Source organism: Miniopterus natalensis, chromosome 13 (assembly GCF_054644295.1).
Source record: "Miniopterus natalensis isolate mMinNat1 chromosome 13, mMinNat1.hap1, whole genome shotgun sequence".
Lineage (NCBI taxonomy): Eukaryota > Metazoa > Chordata > Mammalia > Chiroptera > Miniopteridae > Miniopterus > Miniopterus natalensis.
Genome location: NC_142093.1, coordinates 49,028,185 through 49,050,996, shown reverse-complemented (window position 1 = coordinate 49,050,996; position 22,812 = coordinate 49,028,185). Strand labels below are relative to the sequence as shown.

The following is a 22,812-nucleotide window of genomic DNA, read 5'->3' as shown; positions in this document are numbered from 1 at the left end:
TCTTGCACAGCAAAGGAAACCACCAACAAAACAAAAAGACAACCTACCAAATGAAAAAAGATATTCACCAATGGTACATCTGATATATCCAAAATATATAAAGAACTCATATAACTTAACACCAAAAAGACAAAAAATCCAATTTAAAAATGGGCAGAGGACCTGAATACACATTTCTCCAATGAGGATATACAGATGGCCAATAGACATTAAAAAATACTCAATGTCACAAATCATTGGAGAAATGCAAATTAAAATCACAATGAGATATCACCTCATACCAGTCAGAATGATTATCATTAGTAAGTCAGCAACAAGTGTTGGCAAGAATGTGGAGGAAAGGGAACCCTCGAGCACTGTGGGTGAGATTGCAAATTGGCACAGTCATTATAGAAAACAGTATGCAGTTCCTCAAACAATTAAAAATAGAACTGCCATATGACCCAGCAGTCCCACTTTTGGGTATTTATCTGAAAAAAATCTAAAACACTAATTCAAAAAGATACAGGCATCTCTATGTTTATTGCAGCATTATTTATAATAGCCAAGGTGTGGAAGCAACCAAAGCGTCCATTGATAGATGAATTAATAAAGAAGATGTGGTACATGTATACAGTGGAATATTACTCGGTCATAAAAAGAATGAAATCCTACCATTTGCGACAACAATGAATGGACCTAGAGGGTGTTATGCTAAGTGAAATAAATCAGACAGAGAAAGACAAAATACTATATGATTTCTCTTATATGTGAAGTCTAAAGAACAAAATAAATAAACAAAACAGACACAGAACAAACTGATGGTTGCCAAAGGGGAGGGGCTTGGGGGGGCTGAGTGAAAAGGTGAAGGGATTAAGAAATACAAATTGGTAGTTACAAAATAGTCATGGGGATGTAAAGTACAGCATAGGAGATATAGTCAATAATATTGTAATAACTGTGTATGGTGTCAGGTGGGTACCAGATTTATTAAGGGATCACTTAGTAAGTTATATAAACACCTAACCATTAGGCCGTACACCTGTAACAAATATAATATTAAATGCCAACTGTAATTGAAAAATAAAAATAAACATAAAGCCACGTTAAAGGGGGAAAAAATCATGATGCCAACCAGGCTTACAGAACACGGGGGTGGAGTGTAAGAGTGAGTGTTCCTGTGCCATCACCAAAGAGAAGTCTTTGTGTGTGTACCAGTTGGTGCCACCCCACAGGGCATCTGTTCCCAGCATAGACCTACAACCTGGGAGCACCTCTTCTAGTCCAAGAGGACAGAATCAAACCCTTTCCCTGGCACTACCAGAAGTTAGACGCCATGTGGAAGATAAAATGAATAAAGATGCAGGAAAGAGAGAAGCCAATTCCACTTTTCTTAAGTGTCTGTGGGAATTTTGTAGAACGTATTGGAAAAATCAGCCCTGGTGAAAAGGCATTGATTAAAAACTTAATCCTCAGTCATAAGATGGAATGAAACTCTGGCATGGGCTACAACATGCATGAACATTGAAGACATTATGCTGAGTGAAATAAGCCAGACATAAAAGGACAAATGTTGTATGATTCCACTTATATGAGGTACCTAGAAAGTAGAAACCGAGACAGAAGGTAGGACAGAGGTAACAGGGCTGAGGAAAGGGAAGTGAGAGCTATCATTTAATGGGTCTGAGTTTCATTTTGGGGTGATAAAATTCTGGAGATGGATAGTGGTGATGTTTGTACAACACTGTGCATGTCCTTGGTGCCACCGAATTGTACACTTAAAAATGGTTAAATGGTACTTTTTTATGTTATGTATATTTTACCACAATAAAAAAAATCTCCCCCCAAAAAGAAGAAAAAACTTATTTTAGTGCTCAAAGCAAAGTTTGTGCAATCACCTTGGCAGATACTGACACTAATTTGAAAATAAGAGCCTGAAACAAGCCAACAGCCAACTCCAAGACCAGCAGTGCAGGGACGGCACAGCGTGGAGGGTGTGGGGAGCAGCGGGCTTGGCAGGAGGGGAACCACCAGGTCCCAGCTGGCACTGTCTCCTGGCCCCACTGCTCCGCGCCACCCCCCGCCAGTTACTGGTGAGGAACCGCTGAGCAGTGACATCAGAATGTCACTGCGGAGTATTTATGGCCACACAGATTTGAGTCTATGTTTGCGTGTCGTTGTCAAGTCCCAATGTGAGCGCCTCATACTAAAACAAATTCTTTTGTTGAGTTCTGAGTTTAAACGAAGGGGAAGACCCCTTAGCTAAATACCTGGGACAGGTGAACCTAAACTTACCAAGCTATTAAAACTGAGATCATGCTGTTCTGAGTGGGTGAAATCAGGAAAGCCCTAGTCCTATCCCTCTTAATAAACTTCTGTCCGAGTGAGGGTTGGTTCTGTCTGGATGTGTACCCATGACCATCGCCAGGGAGAAATGACATTATTAAACAGCATATGAGAAGATGGGGTGCGTCCACCTCAGCTCTGTTGCTACCTCTGTTCCTGAGATGGGCAGATCCCAAGAGGGAAGGGAAGTTGGGGTATGGGTACAGCTCAAGGGGAGGAGAGGGGAGTTAAAGGCGGACCCAAAGTAGTTTTGGTTCTCTGAGGCTGGAGTAAAGGGCTCATCTCTCTGGTTTGCAGGCAGGGTGAGTGACGACCAGCAAGGTGGTGCCTCTTTGATGTGGGAAAATCCTGACCACCTGCAACACCCACTAACCTCGCCTTGCTGACTTCTGACAAACTCCTTTGGGGCATAACTACCCAGGGATCTTATTAAGGAGAGTAGCACATGTTAAATGTACTAAGCAACATCTCATTTTGCAGGGTACATTTGTTAGGATAAAATTTGGCAGTTTGGGCAGCGATCCCAAAGCTTCCCAAATTTTGTTCTCATTATAGCACACAGAGAAAATGATAACAGTTATATAGCTCAGTGGGGCGAAAGCATAAGGCTGCTGTGTGCAAAGGCCACTGGCCCAGGGTTGGAGGCGATCAGTAGCTTCACACACCTGTACCCCGTTTACAGACACCAGGAAGGCCCCACATTGGCTGGAAAGTTCTGGCTTACTTAATACAGATGTTTATTTTCTTCTCATATCGAACAGTGAGTTGTTAGTTGACTCTGCTCCATGAAGCCATCAGGGCCCAGACCCCGTCCATGTGGTTGCTCCTCCATCTCTTGCTAGAGCACCTGCGTGAGCACCACACATCCACCTTGATCCGGAGAGAGGGTAGAGGGGAAGGGAAGTCCCCTTCCCCTTGTTTAGGGCATGTATTAGTGAAAAATGCAGGTTGAATAACAGCATGGTCCCATTTACACATATCTTATGGGAGTGGCGGCAGAGAGGTGACTGGAGGGATGTTCACCAGCACAATAACTGGTTATCTCCAGGTGGTTGAATTACTGACAATCTTTTCATACATTTCTATGTCATTTTTCTAGATCATCTACTGTTTTTCCAAAAACAGAAAAAGCTATAAAAATATTTCTTCCTATCCTTTCTAATCAATCCACCTCCCCAAGCTGGTCTAGAGAAGGAGGGTGGGCGTGGAATTCCCGAGTGTCTTATGGTGAGTCTTGCTGGTGAATCTGTCAGCTCTGAGGCAAGCCAAGTACAGGGCAGGTAGGAAGGGGAGGGTCAGGGGCCTGTTAGACAGTCAGGATGTGCCACTGGCATGAAGTCACAGCTGGGACCATGAGGGGATGGTGGGGTGTCATGCCAGGAATCATGAGAACAAAAATCAGAGGCTGGAGAGTCAGGCCAGAAGCGGGCAAGGTGTAGTGCCTGATAGGATATGCCAGGGTCTGGACCAAGTCACATCTGGGCTGAGGACAGTGTTCCTGGTTCCAATAAGCCCCCAGGTTGAGGAAGAAAAGAGATTCCAGAAAGTGATGGGAGCCAGTGCAGGTTGAAGAGACTCACATGCCCCAGCCCGAGCACGCCGCTGGGTAGGAGCAGCCACCGGGACTGCAGCTCCAGCATGTCACTGCCCAACAGGAGGGCCCTGCAGGGCTGGGGCCGCCTGCACGGCCTCCTGCCCAGGGAGACGGGCTCTTGCCTGCCAGCTCCGATCTGTTAGCTCCCTGGGCAACTGGCTTGAGAAAGGTCCCTGGGCTTAGGAGGGACCACTGGAGTGATGGATCAGTGATGGATCAGTGATGGATCAGTGATGGATCAGTGATGGATCAGTGATGCCCGCCAAGGCGCGAGGCCGGTGCAAGCTGAGCACCATGATTCCAGCAGTTCATCTTTTTCCTTAGGGCTTCACTGTCACCTTCCTCGCCTGCCTCCCATGGTAAGAAAAAACTACCCGCAATCCCCCCTTTTCTCTTTGGTTGATTGACTGCTGAGTTTCTATTTACAGAGAGCCTTTTCGTGTAGCTGTCATCAAAAAGCACATCCTAATTGTGAATGCTTTTTCCACTTGGTGTGACAGCACCAAGATTTTATGATTGTTTTTAAATATCTTTTCTTTTTTAAGTAACACCAGTTTATTGTAGAAAATACAAAGAACCAACAGGGGAAAATATCATTAAAACATCTTTAATTCCAAAACACCTGGCGACCCAGGGCGTGTCAGGCCGTGCAAGCCAGAGTGTGCTCACGCTAGGGTGACAGCTTCAGAACCACCAAAAATCTCAGAATTATCTGGGATTTGGGTTTAAGAAATGAAGATACCCTCTACAAACTCTTAAGGGAAGGTTAGCCATCCCACCCCCAAAAGACCAAAACAAACACATTCACAGAAACAGAAATTCAAGTGGTCCATAAACGAGAAACATGTTCTTCTCTAATTAGTCAGGGAAATGAAAATTGAAACAATGAGATGCCTTCCCCCTCCGGCAGCACACTGGCCAGAATTCAAGTGCGGTGACATCCAGCACAAGTGGGGAAACGGGCATAATTGCTACAACCTCTTGGAAAAATAATCTTGAGAAATAATCTAGAGTTGTTTATTAAAGTTAAAAATACTTTGTATGAACATTTGACAAACAACCTGACTTCCAGGATCTACTCTACAAAAAAGTAAAAACGCCAGAACATGGCAATGTACGTACAGGAACATCGACGGAAGGGCCCACTCATCTGTTCAACAAATATTTGTTGATCAACTACTGTGCCCAGGCACTGTTCTAGACACGGGGGAGACAGTGAATAAAACAAACAAAAATCCCTGCTCCCATGGAGCTTACCTCCCAGAGGAAGGACATAATCAATGAACAAATAGATGTATTTGAAAGACATAGCATGTCAGTTAGTGATGAGAATATTGGAGAAAAGTAAAGCAAGGAAGAGAGAGAGAATGCTGAGGGAAGTGGGGTGGCTTGGGGGTTGTCATTTAAGGTCGAGTCATCAGGGAAGACCTCCCTGAAAAGGTGGCATTTGATCAAAGAACTGAAGAAGGTGAGGGCACAACCATGGGGATATTTAGGGGGAGAGCACTCCAGGTGGAGGGAACAGCCAATGCAAGGCCTAGAGGCAGGCTGGGTGTGGTGTGTCAGTGAGCCACACAGAGGGCAGTAGCGGGCAGTGAGCTCCAGGAGGTAACAGGGCAGGGGGTGCAGGCCTTGGAGGTCATTACCAGGACATGGCTTTACTCTGAGTGGGACCTAGCCATCTCTCAGATGCAGATATGCGTTTGGAAATCAACAGCCCACAAAGGGCACGATACCCTGAGGGAGGGAAGAGAGAGAACAGAGACCCGAGGACCCTGCCCCAGGGCATGCCAACAAGCAAAGGAGGGGCACCCTGTGGCAGGAGGCGACCCAGGGAGACTGAGCTCTAGTTCAGGGAGGGGGACGGGCTGTGCCAAATGTGCTGACAGGTCAAGTCCATGAGGCCTAGGATGACCGTGGACTTAGCATCGTGGCTATCCCGAAGGAGAATGGCTGCAAGTGGCAGCCCTGGGAAGGACTTCCATCACAGAGGGTGGGCACTTGGACAAGGCCCTCAGGGAGGGAAGCCGAAAGACCCCTGAGAGCAAGGAGGAGCAAGAGGGCAGCAGCTGACAGACCCGAAGAGCAGTTGCAGCGGGCAGCTGGGTTTCTCCGGAGGACAATGGAGTACCCTGTGTCCTTGAGCTCCCAAGGAGGCGCCTCTCACCAGGGCTGGGAGGAAAGCAGATCCCTGCGGTAATTAAGTCTCATCAACTGCAAGTGGGTGCTTGCCAAGCCCATCCAGGCCCTGCCTCGGAGGAAGCATCCAGGCAGCAGGGACAGGCGCTGGCTCCTTGGGAAAGTGCTCAGGCCCGGAGAGGAAATGAATCCCTGAGCAAGGGCCTTGGCCAGAGGAAGGCCACAGCCCTGGGAGGGGCCCAGAGGGCCTGGGGAGAGGACAGGCCAGCCCAGGCCAGTCCTGAGTGAGAAAAGCAGATGGCATGAAACACCTCTTACTTCCCACTGTGGGTGATGTCTAGTGGGGCAGGGCAGCCTTAAAATGGTGAATTAAGATAGAAATTCAGCAGAGTTTTCACTCAGCCTGGTGCTGAGTGATATTTTCTGGAGAGAGAGGATTATGTAGCAGGCAGAGGCTTCAGTCATCGTGTCCTCCAACCACATATTTTGCAGATGGAGAAACTGAGGCTCAGATAGGGGAGTGATTTACCCTGCGTGACACAGCCAGTGAGTGCCAGGGCTGAGAACCAGCATCCAAGCCCTGGCATCTATGACCACCTGCATGCCAGGGGATGCCCGCGAAACGCTGCTGTCCCCTGAATCCATCACTGAGGACACCACGCCGGGGAGGGGAAGCAGGACCCAGGAGAGGCAAAATGGGCCCCGACAGAGGTGCAGAGAGGCCTGGCGAGAGCTGCGGTGGGCTGGTGAGCAGGGAAGGGAGGTCCGGGGAACAGGCCCGGCGGGTGGCAGAGGGAGAGAGCTCTGCGACAGGGCAGGGCTCAGGTGGGCGCAGACAGGCCCGGCAGGCATGACCGCCTCCGCCTGTGCTGTGGGCGAGGCAATTCCGCTTCCACCCCGTGCACAACGCTGGGCTGGAGAAGCTCAGGACTCACGGGTTTCCCTCTGTGTGTTTTGTCCGGCTCTTGTTTTTATTCACTTCACAAACTACAAACACTCATCTATTTAGTTAACACTTTTCTCCCTCGCCTGAATCTCTACTGGGCTCCAGGACCACCTTCGGGCTGGAGTGGGATGGGCAGGACCCTGGCCCTGCAGCCCCTCACCAGGTCAGAGAATCACGAGGCGCCCTCCTGGCCCAGGCCAGCAGTGCCATGCGTGGTCGCCTCAGGTCCCGAGGGCTGGCCCTGCACTGGGCAACAGCCAGCCATGCACACCACCCTCCAGGAGTGTACAAGCGAGGCAGGAAGGCAGATGGAAAGGCAGGTAACACTGCCATGAGGAGAAAAGGGGTGCCCTGGGAGGCCCAGGGTGCATGGAGTTTGCACCAAGTTTAATTGAAAGGCACATGTAGGGTCTGGGGAGGCGACCTGTCCCCAGATTAGAAGGATGAACACTCATTCATTTGTAATTTCTCCAAAGATGCTCTTGTTTTTGTTTTGTTTAACAATTCCAGAAGGTTTTTGCACCTTCAAATAATTATCTGGCTCAAAAGATGATCCGTCAGGAGGAGAGTAAACTGTTCTAGCAAGAACAGGGTTCAGGCTCCACGTGGGGGTAGAGCTCCTGTGGGGAGTTGTAATCTGAGCCCTGAGCCCAGCAAGCAGGCGGCACAAGGCAGTGTGGGGCCCAGGTTGGAAATCGCTGCGAGGGGTCTTGGAGGTCACAGAACCTCTGTCAAGAGGGGTCACATACAGAGTTGAAGGTCAGGCCAACCTGGCCCAGGTCTCCAGGTTCCCAGAGGGGCCCATGTTTCCCCCTCGTCACAGGACTCTGGGCATTTCCCCACTTGCCCGTCCCAGATCCCTTCCCCTGGGGTGAGCCCAGGGGGCGCATACCTCACCCCACTGCCCCAGGCAGGTCTGCCTGCTAGAAAGGGGCTTCTGTGGGAAGTGCTGACAGTAAGGGCAGGGAGGGGGCACTGGTCCGGAACAGCCTGTCCAGCTCCCTGGAGGAGGACAGGGCGCACCTGTGGGCTGCCAACAGGGGGCCAGGGCCTCTCAGGCAACTGCTCCCCTCAAGCTTGGCTGCTGTCCAGTGCTGTCATCAAAGCCAGGGAAGGCATCCCTGACAGATGTCACCAACACTGAGCTGTCAATCATCCCAGCGGGTCCCCACAGCACAGCAGGGTCATGTGTCCTGTGAGGTTAGAGGACAGGTTCTCCCTTGCTTTCCCCCAGGACAGACCACAGACCACCCTCCTGGGTGCTTTCCATGTGGCTTTTCCCCCCGGGCTTCAGCCTCTGCCTTGAGTTTGGAGACCTCGAGGACCAGAGCCCTCTGGCAGTGCCTGGGGCAATGTGTGGGTAAGAAAATCCTGGCCTATCCCAAATCCAAACATTCTAGGGCCTCCATACACCAGCAGTCCCCAGGTGTTGCAGGGACCCTCCTAGGTGTCCCATGAGAGATCAGGGCATGAAATAAAGAATAAGGACCCTTCATCAACAGATGAATGGACAAACCAAGTATTTATCCATAAAATGAAAATTATTCAGCCATCAAAATGAACAAAATTCTCATATATGCTACAACGTGGATAGACCTTGAAAACACATTATGCTTAGTGAAGGAAAAATATTGTATGATTCCATTTACATGAGGTATGTAGAACAGGCAAGTTCATGGAGACAGAAAGTGGAATAGAGACTACCAGGGGCTGGGCGGAGGTGGGAAGGGGGCAGTTATTGTTTGATGAATACAGAGTTTTTATTTGGTTGATGGAAAAGTTTGGGATATAGATAGTGGTTATGGTTACACAGCATTTTGAATGTATTTAATGCTACTGAATTATATACTTAAAATTGTTAAAATTATGAATGTTATGTTAGGCATGTTTTACCACAATTAAGTTTTTTTAAAGAGTAAGTGTTCAAATAAGTTTGGGAGAAATCAGTTCTCAAATTTAAGTGGGTTTTCTTGCTGCAGCACTTTTCAGAGCTTTTACAGAAGGGGTATATTATGCTGTGATCCCCAGCGGAGAGGGTCATTGAACACTGTTCTCAGAGGGCCTCGCCAGGTCTGTTCATCTTAGAGCTCTTCATTGAGTTGCAATATCTGGCTTCCTAGGCTGCCTTTCACACGTGGAAGAGGTATGAAAATCTGTGTCAAACCCCTTGCCCGGTTTTATGTAGAAAATAAAGGTCAGCATAACTATCCCAAACTATACCCCAAATCTTGCTTTTTAGTCTGTTTTCTTCTCCGAAAAATGGAGATTTATTTCCTGGGACTTGGAAGCATTTTAAGGGTGTGTGTGTGTGTGTGTGTGTGTTGCATGCATGTGCACATGTGCACATATGCAAAAGGAAATTCCCTAGAAACTTCCAGTTGTGGAATTGGAAGAGAAATCCCAGAGATTGAATGCATGCTGTCTGTGGGCTAGGTAGCTTTGAAGGTAGTTTGGGGTATGGGCTTGGACCAGGCAAAGTTCAGGGCTCCGCAGAGCTGGGGGTGATATGGCTGCTCCAGGGCATGGGTCTTTCCTCCCGGAGGGGAGGTCTGGCTGGCTGCTCAGCTGAGGGTGGGTGGGTGAGTGTCCCGTCAGCTGCTGTGTTTGCTCATGACCTTTCCACTGGGCACCATATTTCGCAATCTCCTTTTTCAGGCCTGAGTTTGATGGTGACCTGGAGTTGAGTAGGTGATGTTAGGTTGAAGAAAAGAGACTGGATTCAAGTCCCAGCTGTGGGACAACTTTGTGTGAGTCACAGCCCAGAAATGCAGTGTCAGGGAGTGAAGCCAGAAGGGAAAATATTTTTAACTGCCGGAAACATGATGAACCTGTCAAAAATACATGAAATCAGCTAAATTAATTGGGAAGAAAATGGCAAGGTCTTGTTTGTTTGTTTGAATATAAACATTTTAAAAAATTTATCTTTATTGTTCAATATATTTACATGTATCCCCTTTTTTCCCCCCTTTGACCCCCTCCACCCTGCACCGGTCCCCTCCCCCTCAGGCCTTCACTGCACTATTATCTGTGTCCATGGGTCATGCGTATATGCATATAAGTTCTTTGGTTTATCTCTTCCTGTCCCCCTCTCCCCTCTTCCATCTGAGATTCCTCAGTCTGTTCCATGCTTTTTTAATGGCTGTGCTCCCCTTTCCATCTGAGATTCCTCAGTCTGTTCCATGCTTTTTTAATGGCTGTGCTCCCCATAGGAGGCAGTTGAGAGAGATTATGAATTCCGAGGACCCAAAAGATCAAACCCAGAGATAACTCCGGGAATATAAGCCCCTGAGAATCCTTAGAAATCTGGGGCAATGCTTGGCTTCCCACTGAAGGTGGGTGGAGGGGTAGATGTTTTTATTTGTGTATGAACAGCAGCACTTAGGACGGGAGGGCAGGCTCCTAGGCCACCGCTAGGGGGGAAAGCAGGATCCCTCATCTGCCCAGGCTCAGGGATTGAGAGAACTAGAGCTCTAGGGACACCAGAGGGCCTGGGTGGATGTGACGCACTGGCAAGTTAGGCTGAAAAGAAATCATTTCCTCTTTTTTGTGGCGCCTGGGAAGCAGTCGGCTCCTTCAGGATAAAGCTGAATGTACATCTCTTTCCCAGCCACTGGGGGCCAGAAACTCACTGAAGTGGGTGATGAACGCAGACTTCGTGCCTTTCGTGAGAAGCCTATGGCCACAGAAGTTGCTGCTGATGCTCTGGGTGAAGAACGGGAGGCTTATGTGGCTTGATTGTGGTTGAGTCAGTGGTGGAAACGCAGACAAGGTTTCCCCATGTAGCAGGGTGTCCTGACCCATGGCCATGTCTGCCTGCTGCTGAGTAAAGGGCATTCCTGTTACAGACCAAGGAGAACTACTGGACAGAGAAAGCGCAAACCTGTTAGGTGCATGGTGGATGCCAATGTCACTGTTCTCAACTTGGTCACTGTAAACAGGAGGAGAGAGATACCCCTGGCCTCACTGACACTACTGTGCCTTGTTGCCTGAGGCCCAAAAGAGCTAGCAGAATCCGCAGACTTTTCAACCTCTCTAAAGATCACGTGCACCAGTATATTGTGAAAAAGCCCCTAAACAAAGAAGGTAAGAAACTAGGACCAAAGTACCTGAGATTCAGCATCTTGTTACACCACGTGTCCTGCAACACAAACATCAGCATATCGCTCTGAAGAAACAGCGGACTGAGAAAACTAAGGAAGAGGCCACAGAATATGCTAAACTTTTGGCTAAGAGAATGAAGAGGCCACAGAAAAATGCCAGAACAGCCTGGCTGGTGTGGCTCAGCGGTTGAGCATCAACCTAGGATCCAGGAGATGGCGGTTCGATTCCCGGTCAGGGCACATGCCTGGGTTTTGGGGTCGATCCCCAGTAGGGGACCACAAACCCTCAGTTGGCCTGGGAGTGCCCTCACAGGGCCCAGAAGAGTGGCTCTTCAAAATGTTTATTTTGGCAAGGGTCTTCTTGTATGGTTGCTTACAGAAACTGTTTAGAAACTTCTGATGAAATTTGAATCTATCTGAAATGGAATTCCCTACCTGGGAATGTACACAAGTGTGTGTCTAGAAGTGCATGTGCACACAAGGGGTGTGTGTGTGTGTGCGCGTGCACAGGAACACAAGCTGCTATACTGGAGAAGCTGGACCAGAAAAGAACAGCATGAACATTTATTAGTCATACACAAATGTGCGCGCGAGCAAGCACGCACACACGCACCTCCACATTTTTTGGCACAGCCTGTATCCCGTATCAGTGATTCTAGATCCTTTTTTTATGCAGAGGCCTAAGCCTCCTTAAGCCAGTGGCTCTCCACTTTGCCTGCACATTAGAATCACTTGGGGAGCTTTTACATATCCCCATGCCCAGCCACACTCCAGACCAATAATGCATCAGAATTTCTGGAGATGAGACTTTCGCATTAATACTTTATATCAATATTTAATCATCTCCAATGTCCTGCCAGGGCTTAGTATTCCTCTACACAGAAAACTTCTATTCATCATTCAAGACCCAACTCCCATGGCCCCTTTCTAGGAATGGCCTTCTTGATACCTCCCCGGGGAGAGTTAGTATTTTCTTTCCCGAAGCTCCCAAAACATCATACTCACCTGTCTCATAATCATTTTCTTGTCTGCCTGTCTATAAAGAACCGTAAGTTCTGGAAGACAGGCACTACTAGGGATCCATTTCTTTATTGACAGCACTTAGCTTAGTGCTGATGTGCGCACATGATCAATAGATGCTTTGGAATGAAAGGAAAGTGTGTAATGAAGGCCTTAAACAGGAGAGGAGTGGGGAGTGGAAGCATGGGTGGTTTCTGGGTGGCAAGGCCATGCCTCTGGTTCCCTGGCAATGAGATGAAGGTAATCCCCCCACCCTTTAGCAACAGAGAGGGTCCTCTGGTGCCTCTGATGCTGATTGGGCCTCATTTCCTGCTTCAGAGAGACAACTGGGTGGGGCTGTTACCTGTCTGGGATCCCAAAGTGACTGAGCCTTCCTAACTGTCCCTTCTCTGCTCCCATTCCAAGCCTACTTTGGTGGGCTTCCAGGAGCTGATGAAATTTGAGTCTGTCTGAAATGGAATTCCCTTACCTGGGAATGTACAGCAGTGTCTGTTGAGAGGTGCATGTACACATAAGGAGGGGTGTGTGTGTGTGTGTGTGTGTGTGTGTGTGTGTGTGTGTGTGTGTGTGTGTGTGTGTGTGTGTGGTGTGCTCTGAGGAGAGCTCTGAGCAATCTTGGGCCCCTGGTTCTGCCCAGATCTTGGTGCTTGGCAAAGGGCCATGCAGGGGAAACATCAGTGCAAGAATGGGAGGCTTCTTATAGCCAGTTCCACCCACAGACACCCCAGCCCCAGCCCAGAAGCCCATGGAGCAGACAGGAGAGAGTGACACTGGGAGGAACAGGGACAGAGGTGCATCCTGCATGAGCACAGCCTTCTTTCTCATCACCTCCCTCTCCTTGGGCGGCCCTGCCCCACCCACACAGCCCTTTCCTGGTTCTTATTACCCCCTCCCCTGTCTGCAATGGGCCCTTATTGCCCTGCTTTAGGGACACCCACTGAGGTGAGGTGACATGACAAGGCTAGTCACAGACTCACTGTGGGGCTGGGAAGGGGTGAAGAGCACAGGATTTGGAGTGATGCCACCTGATCTAAGAACCAGCTGTCACTGACTGGCCCTGTCTCTCTCCTTGGGGTCTCAGTCTCCTCATCTATAAAATGGGATTGAAAGTACAGCCCCACCTCATAAACTCTGCTATGGATTAAGTGAGATACAAAGTGGAATGAGCTCTTCACATGTTCCTGACCAAGCCTCCTGGTCATTAGTCCAGACTGAGGCCATGGGGAGGGCCCCCTCTACCCCTTACACACACACACACACACACACACACATACACACTACCCACTTCCTGAAGGGCTCCCAACCTCTAGACAGAGACCAACCTCTCCTCTCCCACAGAGCCCCCTGCAACTGACCAGCCAAAGTCCTGATAATCCACAGAGTCCACTCAACACAAACAAGTGTTTTCTTTACACGTTGGGGCTTTTACTTCAATTTGAAGCAGTTGGTTGAGCACAGATGTGAACAGCTTTGGCCTTTTGAGCAAAGAAAGGAGCAGGCCTTGGCTTTGAACATGCCCCACTCCCCCACATACTGGCCCATTCCCCTGGTCCCTGCCTCCCTTCTGCCCCCTGCATGACTAGTAAGAGAACACTGGCCTCCAAACAGGCGCCATCTCGTCTGCCCAGCCAGGAGGGCGGCCATAGGCAAGGAGGGGCTGGTGGGGAGCAAAGATCTTTAGGCAGATGGCCTTGCGGCAGGTCCCTGGGGTGGGGTACAGGGTGGTCAATATTGCTTCTCTCCCCCACTTACCCCTTTCTTATGATTCTCAGGGCCCAAGAAGAAAAGCCTGAGCCCAGGGAACATTGAGAATGAGGGTCAGAGACCTGGGCAGCCAGTTAGAGGGAGAGAAGGGGGCCGGGATCTCAAATCCCACTCCCGATAGGTACCCCAGCCTGCCTCTCACAGCTCCCAGGAGGCTTATCTTAACCCAACCAGCTCAGGGTCCAGTGTAGAGAGGTCCAGGTCAGAGGTCAGAGGCTTCCAATGGTCACCAAACGTCCATCTTTCTGAGTTCCTGGTGGAATTGCTGACTTGTCTTTGGCTTGAGATGGAAGTCGGGCACCAGGAGGGGCACAGGTCATAGGGCAAGAGCGTGGCTTTTCATGGTGGGGTTTTCTCAGCACATGTTCAGTGTTTCTGTGATATCTTTGGCAATGAATTTCTGCAGCCAGAGGGTAGGCCTCAGGCCCCAGACAAGAGGAAGGCTGAGCTCTTTCCTCCCCGCCAGGCAGAGGGCAAAGTGCGGAGTCACCTTGGAGTGGCCTGGGGAGGTCAGGAGGGTGAGGGAGGCAGTGTGTTCCTGCCTGACCCTGAGAGGCAGTGGTCTGAGCATGTGGCGGCACCTTGAAGAAGACGAGGCTGGACTTGGCGAGCTCCCCTTCTCCTCAGGCTTGACTGGAAAGAGGCCCACAGCAGTGTCCTTGGTCCAGCCCAGGGCCAGTCACTCCTGAAAAAAACAGCCAACTGTCAGGAGCTGCCCCCATTCATCCTGGCTTATTTCCAGAGGCCGACCAGTAGCAGCCCCCCAGCCTCTCCTCTCACTTAGTCATCACGGCTGCCCTGGGAGGGACTCGTATGGCCCAGGCAGGGGACTGCATCTGGGGGGCTTCCGAAAGTGGTTGAGCCAGCATTTGGACCCAGGACTGGCTGCCTCCAGGGTCTACATTGTCCCCTTACCCATCTCGCCCCCCCACCCCCGGCATTTCAGAGCCACTGCTGGTTGTGTTGGTTTGGGGGAAGGGGCATGGCTGCAAGGGGGTAGAGGGAGCTCAGGGACACCTGGTCCTGAGACCGAAATGCCCGGGTCACACAGAGATGTCGGAGTCAGGCCTGCCCCCACAAGAATGGCCATCCATGGCTGCTTCCCCTCCACTGTTCACTACACCAGGTGTCAAGAGGCAGGCAGGTTGCAGCTCATCCACCTGCAGCTGGATGACCTGACACCTGAGACAAACCACTGAGCTTTCTGTGCCTCAGTATCCTCATCTGTAAAATGGCACAACTGGAGCAGGTAACTAATGTTCAAACTTTCTCTTAAGCATCAGAAGTGAAGTCTGAGCTGTGGACCTTAACACAGAACACAGATAAACACAGTTCTGGCCTACTTGGAGCATTGGGGTGAGGGGTACACATCGAGAGGGGGACCTGGAATCCCACAGCATTTCCTGCAATGTTGCATCCCTCGGGCATCTTGAGAACCCAGGGCGCTGAGGAGCATGACTTGAAAACCCCTAGCTTAGTCCATCTTTACGTTCTCGCAGTCCTGACCTTCGCAAACTTTACCCTGGCTGCTGAACTTGGTGTTGCTTGTGAGAAAACTGTCTGCAGGGTGTGACCTTCTACCAGGAAGGGCCAGGAGATGGGGAAGGTCATGGGGGATGCTGGGATTTAGCCTTTTGGGGAGGTCACAGCTGGTGGGGAGGCTCTGTGAGGGCTCCAAGTCTACCCCGAGCATACGAACAAGAAACAGCAGTCCCTGAACCCGGCACAGCACACCCCGAATAAAGCAGTTCCAAATACTGCTCTCCTGATTCTTGCAACAGCCCTGAACAAACAGCTAAGCACTTATTTTGGAAGCCAAACATCTGTCAGGCACCTCCAGCATGCCAGGGCACCTCCTCACATCCCCGTCTCAGAGGCGAGCAATCCCCGGATCGGGCTCAGGGGAAGAAGCACTAGAAGTTGGCAGCATCAGGATTTGAATCCAGATCGGCAGTGTTTATTCTGCCACAGAGGCTGCTCCTGCTGAAATGGAGGCTGGGGGAGCCAGGACGGAGCCAAACCGCGAGGCTGGAGGGCCTTCGAACCACAGTCCTGGGGCGCCCCGCTCAGCAGCAGCCAAGGTGCGAGGCAGGGGCCAGGCTGAGAGTGGGGTCCTAGGGAGCTGGGCCGCGAGGAGGGCGTGTCCTCCAGCTAATTGAGGTTAAGAGGGAAAAGTGAGAGGCGGGAGCATCTTGATGTGGTGAGTCCAGGCTCACATTCTCCCAGCCCACTGTGGTGCGAGGCTGGCCCCAGCAAGAATCTGCTTTTTGTTACCGAGTCTGAGGAAGTGGGCTAAGCAGTAGGAAAGGAAACCCGTGGGGATGGCACCGGGTCTGTGGTCCACGGGGTGATTTACAGCCCGCGTCATCCTGGCGCTGGATGCCTGGGCGGGCCCTGCGAGGACAGCTGAGCTCCTTTCTTGTTCAGCTTGCCTGTGGTCTGGGGGAGGGCGTGAAAGGCTGGGTCAGCTGGAGTAGCCGAGCCCCGAGACCTCGACCAGCTCTCACACCCTCCTGAAGCCAGGGCTACCACCCAAGAGCAAGGAAGATGAGGTTTCACTCTCCAAGGCCTGACCCCACCCTTTCCCTCGAGTCTCCACTGGACCTGTGTTCCCACCACCCACCTGGGCCCAGGCACATGCATCATCAGTCTAAGGAAGCCTTAAATCAGCTAGGGTGTGGTAGGAGGAACACTGGGAGGAACTCAGGTGCCAGGATCTTCTCTGCGGTTAACCAGCTGTGTGACCTTGGGGAACTCCCTCCCTCTCTGTGCTTTAATTCCTTCACTTATACAGCAAGGGGGTTGTATGTGGATTTGCACTCCCCAGAGTGCTCTGCGGAACACAAGACAGGTGAGATAGGACTCATGAGTTTGGGAATCACCAGATCTTGGCCCCATCCTGGAAAATCACTATGTCTACTAGCATATTAAAGGCTATGTAAAGTCCTACAGTAGAGAAATTCCTGTGGCTTTATTTACAAAGTGTTTTCTGAACTCGTTCGATTGATGCAGTTCCTACTCAACTGCATCTTGAGTAGGAACTCACTCAACCTTCTGGTAAAGTGCAGCTTCTTTAAGGCTACAGAAGGCCAGGGGGAAATCTCAGGAATGGCAGTAAAGGGTTTGCAAACCTCAGAATGGGCAACGTGAGGGCCTTCCCTCTGGGTGCCAGCCAAAAGCAGGACGAGGCCACTTGCAGGAATCTGCTTCTTTCTTGCCTGACCACCAACTGGCCCAGTCTCTCAGCATCCGAACCCCAAATGCCTAGCGGAGACCCTGATTGTTCCGGCCTCAGTCAGGTTTCTTCCCCTGGACCAATCAGATGCGAGGGAAGACAAACCTGCCTGTGCCATCCCTTCAGAAGGAGCTGTATGGGGGTGTGGAAGGGGGTGTGAGTGTGTGTGCGTAACTGAAAATCTGGGGGAGGAGGCTAACAAGCACTCCCCACCGTGACAACTACACCACAGACACCTGGCAACATAACCCCCGTGTGAGAAGCACAGCCTGAAGCGCCTCTGGGATCCCTACCCCTCTGTCCTTTTGTGGGTGCTGGTTCTGCTGTGGGCCAAGTCTCTGGCTGTAGCTGCGTAAGGCTCTTGGCTCACTGTCCTAAGGACCCCCCTGCATCACAGCCCCTCACCAGAGAAGATGCCCTTTAAACACAGGTTCTGCTGCTAACACAAACTTTAAAAACAAGAAGACAAGACAGCCTATCCAGTCCCTTTCAGCTGATCAGACGTGCTGAGTCTGACCGAAGTGACCGAAGTGCGTGGCACGGGTTCCGGTTATCACACTCAGAAATCATCTTTTCATTTGTTTGCTCATTTGCGGTCAGAACACCAGCTCCACGAGAGCAGGGGTGTGGTCTGTTTTGTTCGCTGTTGTAGTCCCAAGGCTGAGAACAGTGCCGGGCACACAGCAGCATCTCAGTAAATACTTGAATGAGTGAATAAATATCTCTAGCTGCAGGGATTTTATTTACTGTAGCTTTTATATAGGAAACAGGGTATGTTTCCTATTTCAAATGTAACATTGAGCACTTTTGTAAATGTGCCTGTGCTTTAGGGAAACTTTTAGTAGTTAATGTGACTCCTGGAACAATTTTCCATCTTTTTTTGCTTTCCTTCACTTCCAGTTCTTTATTCCTAATTATGCCTCATCTGCTTACTAAGTTTACCTCTGGCTTTAAGTGGACTGGTTTCCTCTCTTGATCACTTCTGTGTGCTGCAGGGTAATTCCACCACCTTGGGGGCATTTTTTTTAAAAAACCACACAATTATATCTGCTTTTTAAATTACTTTACCTTTTAAATTCATTTCAGTCACTGATGTTCACTTTACCTACTCAACCACTTTCCACTATTTTCAAATTAGATATTTTCCTATATTTAAGCAATTCAGATGCAGCCTTCTACCTGCAGAAACTTAAGCCAATGGGATTGAAATTCTGAAAGTTTTTTTTTTAAAAGGTTTGTCCTAAAAAGAGAAGTCAGATTCCAAATGTTATTTTAAAACTAAAATATGAAAGACAAGCAGGGAGGACATGGGAGAAGTATTTCTTGGACCCATGCTATTAGCATCATTTTACCTTTCACTTTTAAGTACACCTATACGTGGGCTAGAAAAGAGAGTTCATGTCCCATTCTGAATGCTGAATGCTGGGGTTCGTTCATCTTGGCCACAAAGTCAGTGGGCTGTGGGGCCCTGGGCAGGCTGGTTAGTCCTTCCAGGCCTCAGTTTCCTCATTTTTTAAATGAGCATAGTAATAATACCCATCTTCTTTATTTACAAAGAACCAATGAGACAATGGAGTTGTGCCCCTGTCGGGGCCTGATGCACAGTGGAGGTGCTGAAACGTGCTAGATCACATTCCCACAAAAAGCTAGGTCCTCAGCTTGACTAACTGGTATTTGAAAACATAGAACAAACTTTGAAAAGTCTCAAAACAAGTAACCAGAGAGAGTCACTTTGAACCAACTGTCATCTTGACCCATTTGATTTCAGTATACTCTTTTAAAAAAATAAACACAATTTTTAAAACTACGTAAGTCATATCCATCATCTGATGAATGCATGGATAACCAAAGTGTGGTATACCCATACAATGGAATATTATTTAGCCATAAAAAAGGAGTGAAGTACCAACAAACGTGATAGAACATGGATAAACCTTGAAAACAGTATGCTAAGTGAAAGGAGCCAGACACAAGAAACCACGTATTACCTGATTCCATTCACATGCAATATCTAGAGCAGGGAAATCTATAGTTTAGTGGTTGCCTAGACTTGGAGGGGAGGGAGGACTGGGGTAGGAAGTGATAGCTAACAACCGATGAAAATGTCCTGAAATTGACTGTTTTGATATAGTTGCACATATCTGTGAAAAATACCAAACCCACTGACCTGTATACTTTAAATGGGTGAACTATAATCTTGATAAAGCTCTTAAAATTTTTTTAAATCTGCGTAAGTAGAACATGTTAATTATAGAAAAATTAGAAAATACAGACGAGTGGACAGGAAAAAAAAATTAAATCGCCTTAATCTCCCCATCGAGAGAAAACATGGGTGATTATTTCCCTCTGCTATATTACCTATATAGTATTTTATGAAAGTAGAATTACGTTGTGCAAACTGCACCGTAAGCTGGTGTTTATATTTTCTCTAACAGCCCATACATCTTTGCATTTGGCAGATCTGCTTCCACATCTTCTCAGAGGGCCAGGCTTTGCTGAGGTTATTCTGGGCACAAGCACAGGCTTGGGCTTCCAGCCTTCGAACTTCCCAGGGAACTGGAAGCAGGTATGACCAGGCCACCCCCAGCGCCTCCCGCCCCGCCTGGCCTGGGCGCCACGGGTGACAGGCAGGAAATTTATGAGCAGCTGGAGTTGGCTGCTATATGCCGAGGGCAGGAACATGGCGTGAATCAAGGATCACACTGTGTCCAGGCTGGGAGGGCCCGCGGAGGTCTCAGGTGTCTGAGAGTTGCGCAGTTATGGCCAGAGCCCCTTGTGAGCCAGAAGAATCTGCCTGGGGACCATGAATTGGGAGAAAAATTCATTTACTCAACAAAGATTTATTGAGTTCCTACTGGGTGCCAGATCCGTGACAGGCCCTGGGGTTACGGTCCCTGTCCGGGGGCAGCATACATCGACCCCGGGGGGAAAGCTGAAAACGCCCGCTGCTGGGAAACGCCGTCGGTTCCGCCCGTCACCCCGTCTTGTTCCTCCGGCTGCTGCCCAGCAGCGACTGAGCCGCCTGGGCTGGGGATCCCCTCCGCTGTGTGGGGTGCGCACAGCTCCCTGTGCTGCTCAGAGGCGCCTGCCCGCAGGCCCAGCCCCCCAGGTTGGGGCATGGGTGGGTCTGGCAGGCCAAACCACTCATTTACTGAGGCCGCTGAGTACATCCAAACCTCAGAGTCAGCTATGCCGTCCACACAGCGCTTTCCTCCCAGTGAGAAACCGCCCGGCAGCAGACAGCGCTGAGGACGAGAGCAGGTAACCCGCGGGCCCGCCTGGGCTAAGATGCTCTGGCGGAGCTGGGCCTCGGGTTTCCTGTCCGTGCAGGGTCTGCACACCCCACGCTGTCCTAGAACCTTAGCCGGAGTCACTTCCACCCACGGAAATGAAAGCTCCAGGGGAAGGGGTTTTGTTGGTTGTGCCCCTGCTGCTCCCCCGTCCAGGACAGTGAGGGCAGCTCCAGTCCAGCTTCTTAACCCCGGGCTCCCACCTCCACCGCAGGCTGGGGAAGCGTGTTCCTGCTCTGAGCTCCTGAAGCGCTTCACACCGCCTCCTCCTGCGTCTCTCTGTGCCACAGATCAGTGTTGGTGCGACCGCCCCACGCAGCTCCCACAGGAGCTCCTGAGGGAAAGGGCCACATCGCCTGCCCCTCCAGGCCTGGGTATCGTAGCGAGCAGCTCAGTGCTCAAAGCCACCATTATTGGGGTGGCCTTGGCGCAGGCACCACGCTGCACTCCTTTGCATGTGCTGTCGCACAGACCCCTCGGGTGGACCACGGTTGCTTTCGTTTTGCAGACTAGGAAATGGGGGCCTGAGCAGTTTCCTCACTTGCCCTAGGCCACACTGGTAGGATGCAGCAGAGCAAGGCAAACCCCTGACCCCTGGAGAGTTCGGCTTCTTCACTGGCAAATGGGGCCGGCAAGTCCCCAAACCATACACTCAGCCGCCACCTCCCTGGGTTCTAAGAAAGTCTCAGCCTTCGTCCCTTGGAGCCTAAGGGAAGGTGGCTGGCCCTGGGAGTCCTGGCATTCCCAGAGCCAGGGCCAGAGCTCATAAGGAGCCCACCAGGCTGCAAGGGACAGCCAGAGAGACCGAACTGAGGCTCTGCCGTGCTGACTCCTTCTTGGGCTGCAGGCCCCCCTCGGGCTGCCGATCTCTGTTTCTCTCTCCATGCTCTGCCTGTATGTCTCTGTGCCAACTTTCTCTTGGCCTCTCCTGTGTTTATCTCTCCATGTCCATCAGCCTATCTGTCTTTCTTGGACTCCACCCCACCGACAGTACGGGGCACCGAGAGGGTCGAGCTGGCCCAGGCAACGCCTGAGGCCCAGCTGCTGCAGCTTTCCATCTGCTTCCCATCCTATGATGCTGTCCAGCCAATTCCACTTGGCCACATGCTGCTCTTCCAGACCCAGAAGCTCAAGGAGCCCATGACCTTGCCCCATAGTCAGAGGCAGCACCCAGGCTGGAGGGGAGCAGACAGGTGGGCAGAAATGTGGACCAGCCAGGTGAGGATGGCCTGCTCCCTCGCAGCTCCCCAGCAGGCCCTGCATCATGACACACACACCACACCCCCAATACACACATACACACACACCCAACCCAACCACAGTGTCGAGGGATCCCTGTCAGGCCTGCCTCCTCAGGGTTGAGGACTGTTCCTCATCACTCTTCTGCCTTACCCTCCCCAATCCTTACCACAGAGTGACAGCAGGAGTGATGAGGCGCCAACCAGACAAGCCAATTCATGCCAAAGTGCTGGCCGGCCAGCCTGCGTACAGACCACAGTGTGTCTCCCCCAGGAAGGAGACTAGCTTTGGATATTTCAGGACCAGTGGCGGCAACCATGGGGTGGCTGAGAGAGGCCCAGAGGTCCCTGGACAGCCCAAATAATCTAACGATTTCTGCAAAAACAGTGTGAAAATGCAGTTTTAAGATGAGAAAAGCACCTCTCCCGGCCCGTCCCATCATCCCTAAGCTCTTCATAGATAGATTCTGGAGTCACCGTGGGATTCGGGCAGGAACGGGACATCTCTGATCAGGGCGCTTTACTCACTACCACCCTGACCATTAGTAACAACACAAAAGTAGCTCCCAGCTGCATAAGGGAGAGGCCAAGACTGGGAAGAGAAACATTCTTTCACCCACACTCATCCATACACACACATGCAAGTGCACACACATACACTTCCCCATGCACACAAGCATGTGTACATGCACACCTACTGACATGCAACTCAGCATGGAGGTTACATGCACCAGCTATGGCATCAGACAGCCTGTTTGAATCCTGACTTCCCCATTCTACCAGCTGTGTGACTTTGAGCAAGTTACTTAACCTCTCTGTGCCTCAGTTTCTTCATCTCTAAAATAGTAATAATAATCATCTACTGCATGAGATAGTAAGCAAGCTTAAAGAACACAGTGGCTACAAAGCCAAGCACTCAGCATTAGGCAGCCACATGTCAGAGCACACACGTGTGTGCATCTGTGTTTACATGTGTGTCTTCCCCTAACCCCCATATGCTCATCAGCTCCTCAAGGCATGAACTGTGTTTCCACTTCAGATTGCAAAGGCCCCACTCAGTACTGGGCACAGGAGAGTTGCCCATTAGCTATCATTGAAGACAACTGGGAATCCCTTATTTCCTTGTGCTTCCATCCTTCCATTCATCTGACAAGTATTTTC

The 22,812-nt window shown here is 50.4% G+C and overlaps 1 protein-coding gene and 1 pseudogene across 2 annotated transcripts in view; one reads left to right on the top strand and one right to left on the bottom strand.

Moving 5' to 3' along the window:
- The window catches only part of ATOH8 (atonal bHLH transcription factor 8), a 63,323-nt gene that overhangs the window by 20,346 nt on the left and 20,165 nt on the right, over nucleotides 1–22,812 (bottom strand). Inside the window, exon 3 of one of the 2 annotated variants that reach the window (XM_016201802.2) lies at nucleotides 14,335–14,573. The exons of the other annotated variant lie outside the window; for it this stretch is intronic. Within the exon in view, the coding sequence (XP_016057288.2) occupies nucleotides 14,568–14,573 (6 nt within the window). The 3' untranslated portion in view covers nucleotides 14,335–14,567. Of the gene's footprint in view, nucleotides 1–14,334; nucleotides 14,574–22,812 lie in introns of those variants that run through there. 2 annotated transcript variants of the gene reach the window in all.
- Nucleotides 10,593–11,788, top strand: LOC148091676 (small ribosomal subunit protein eS6 pseudogene; annotated as a pseudogene).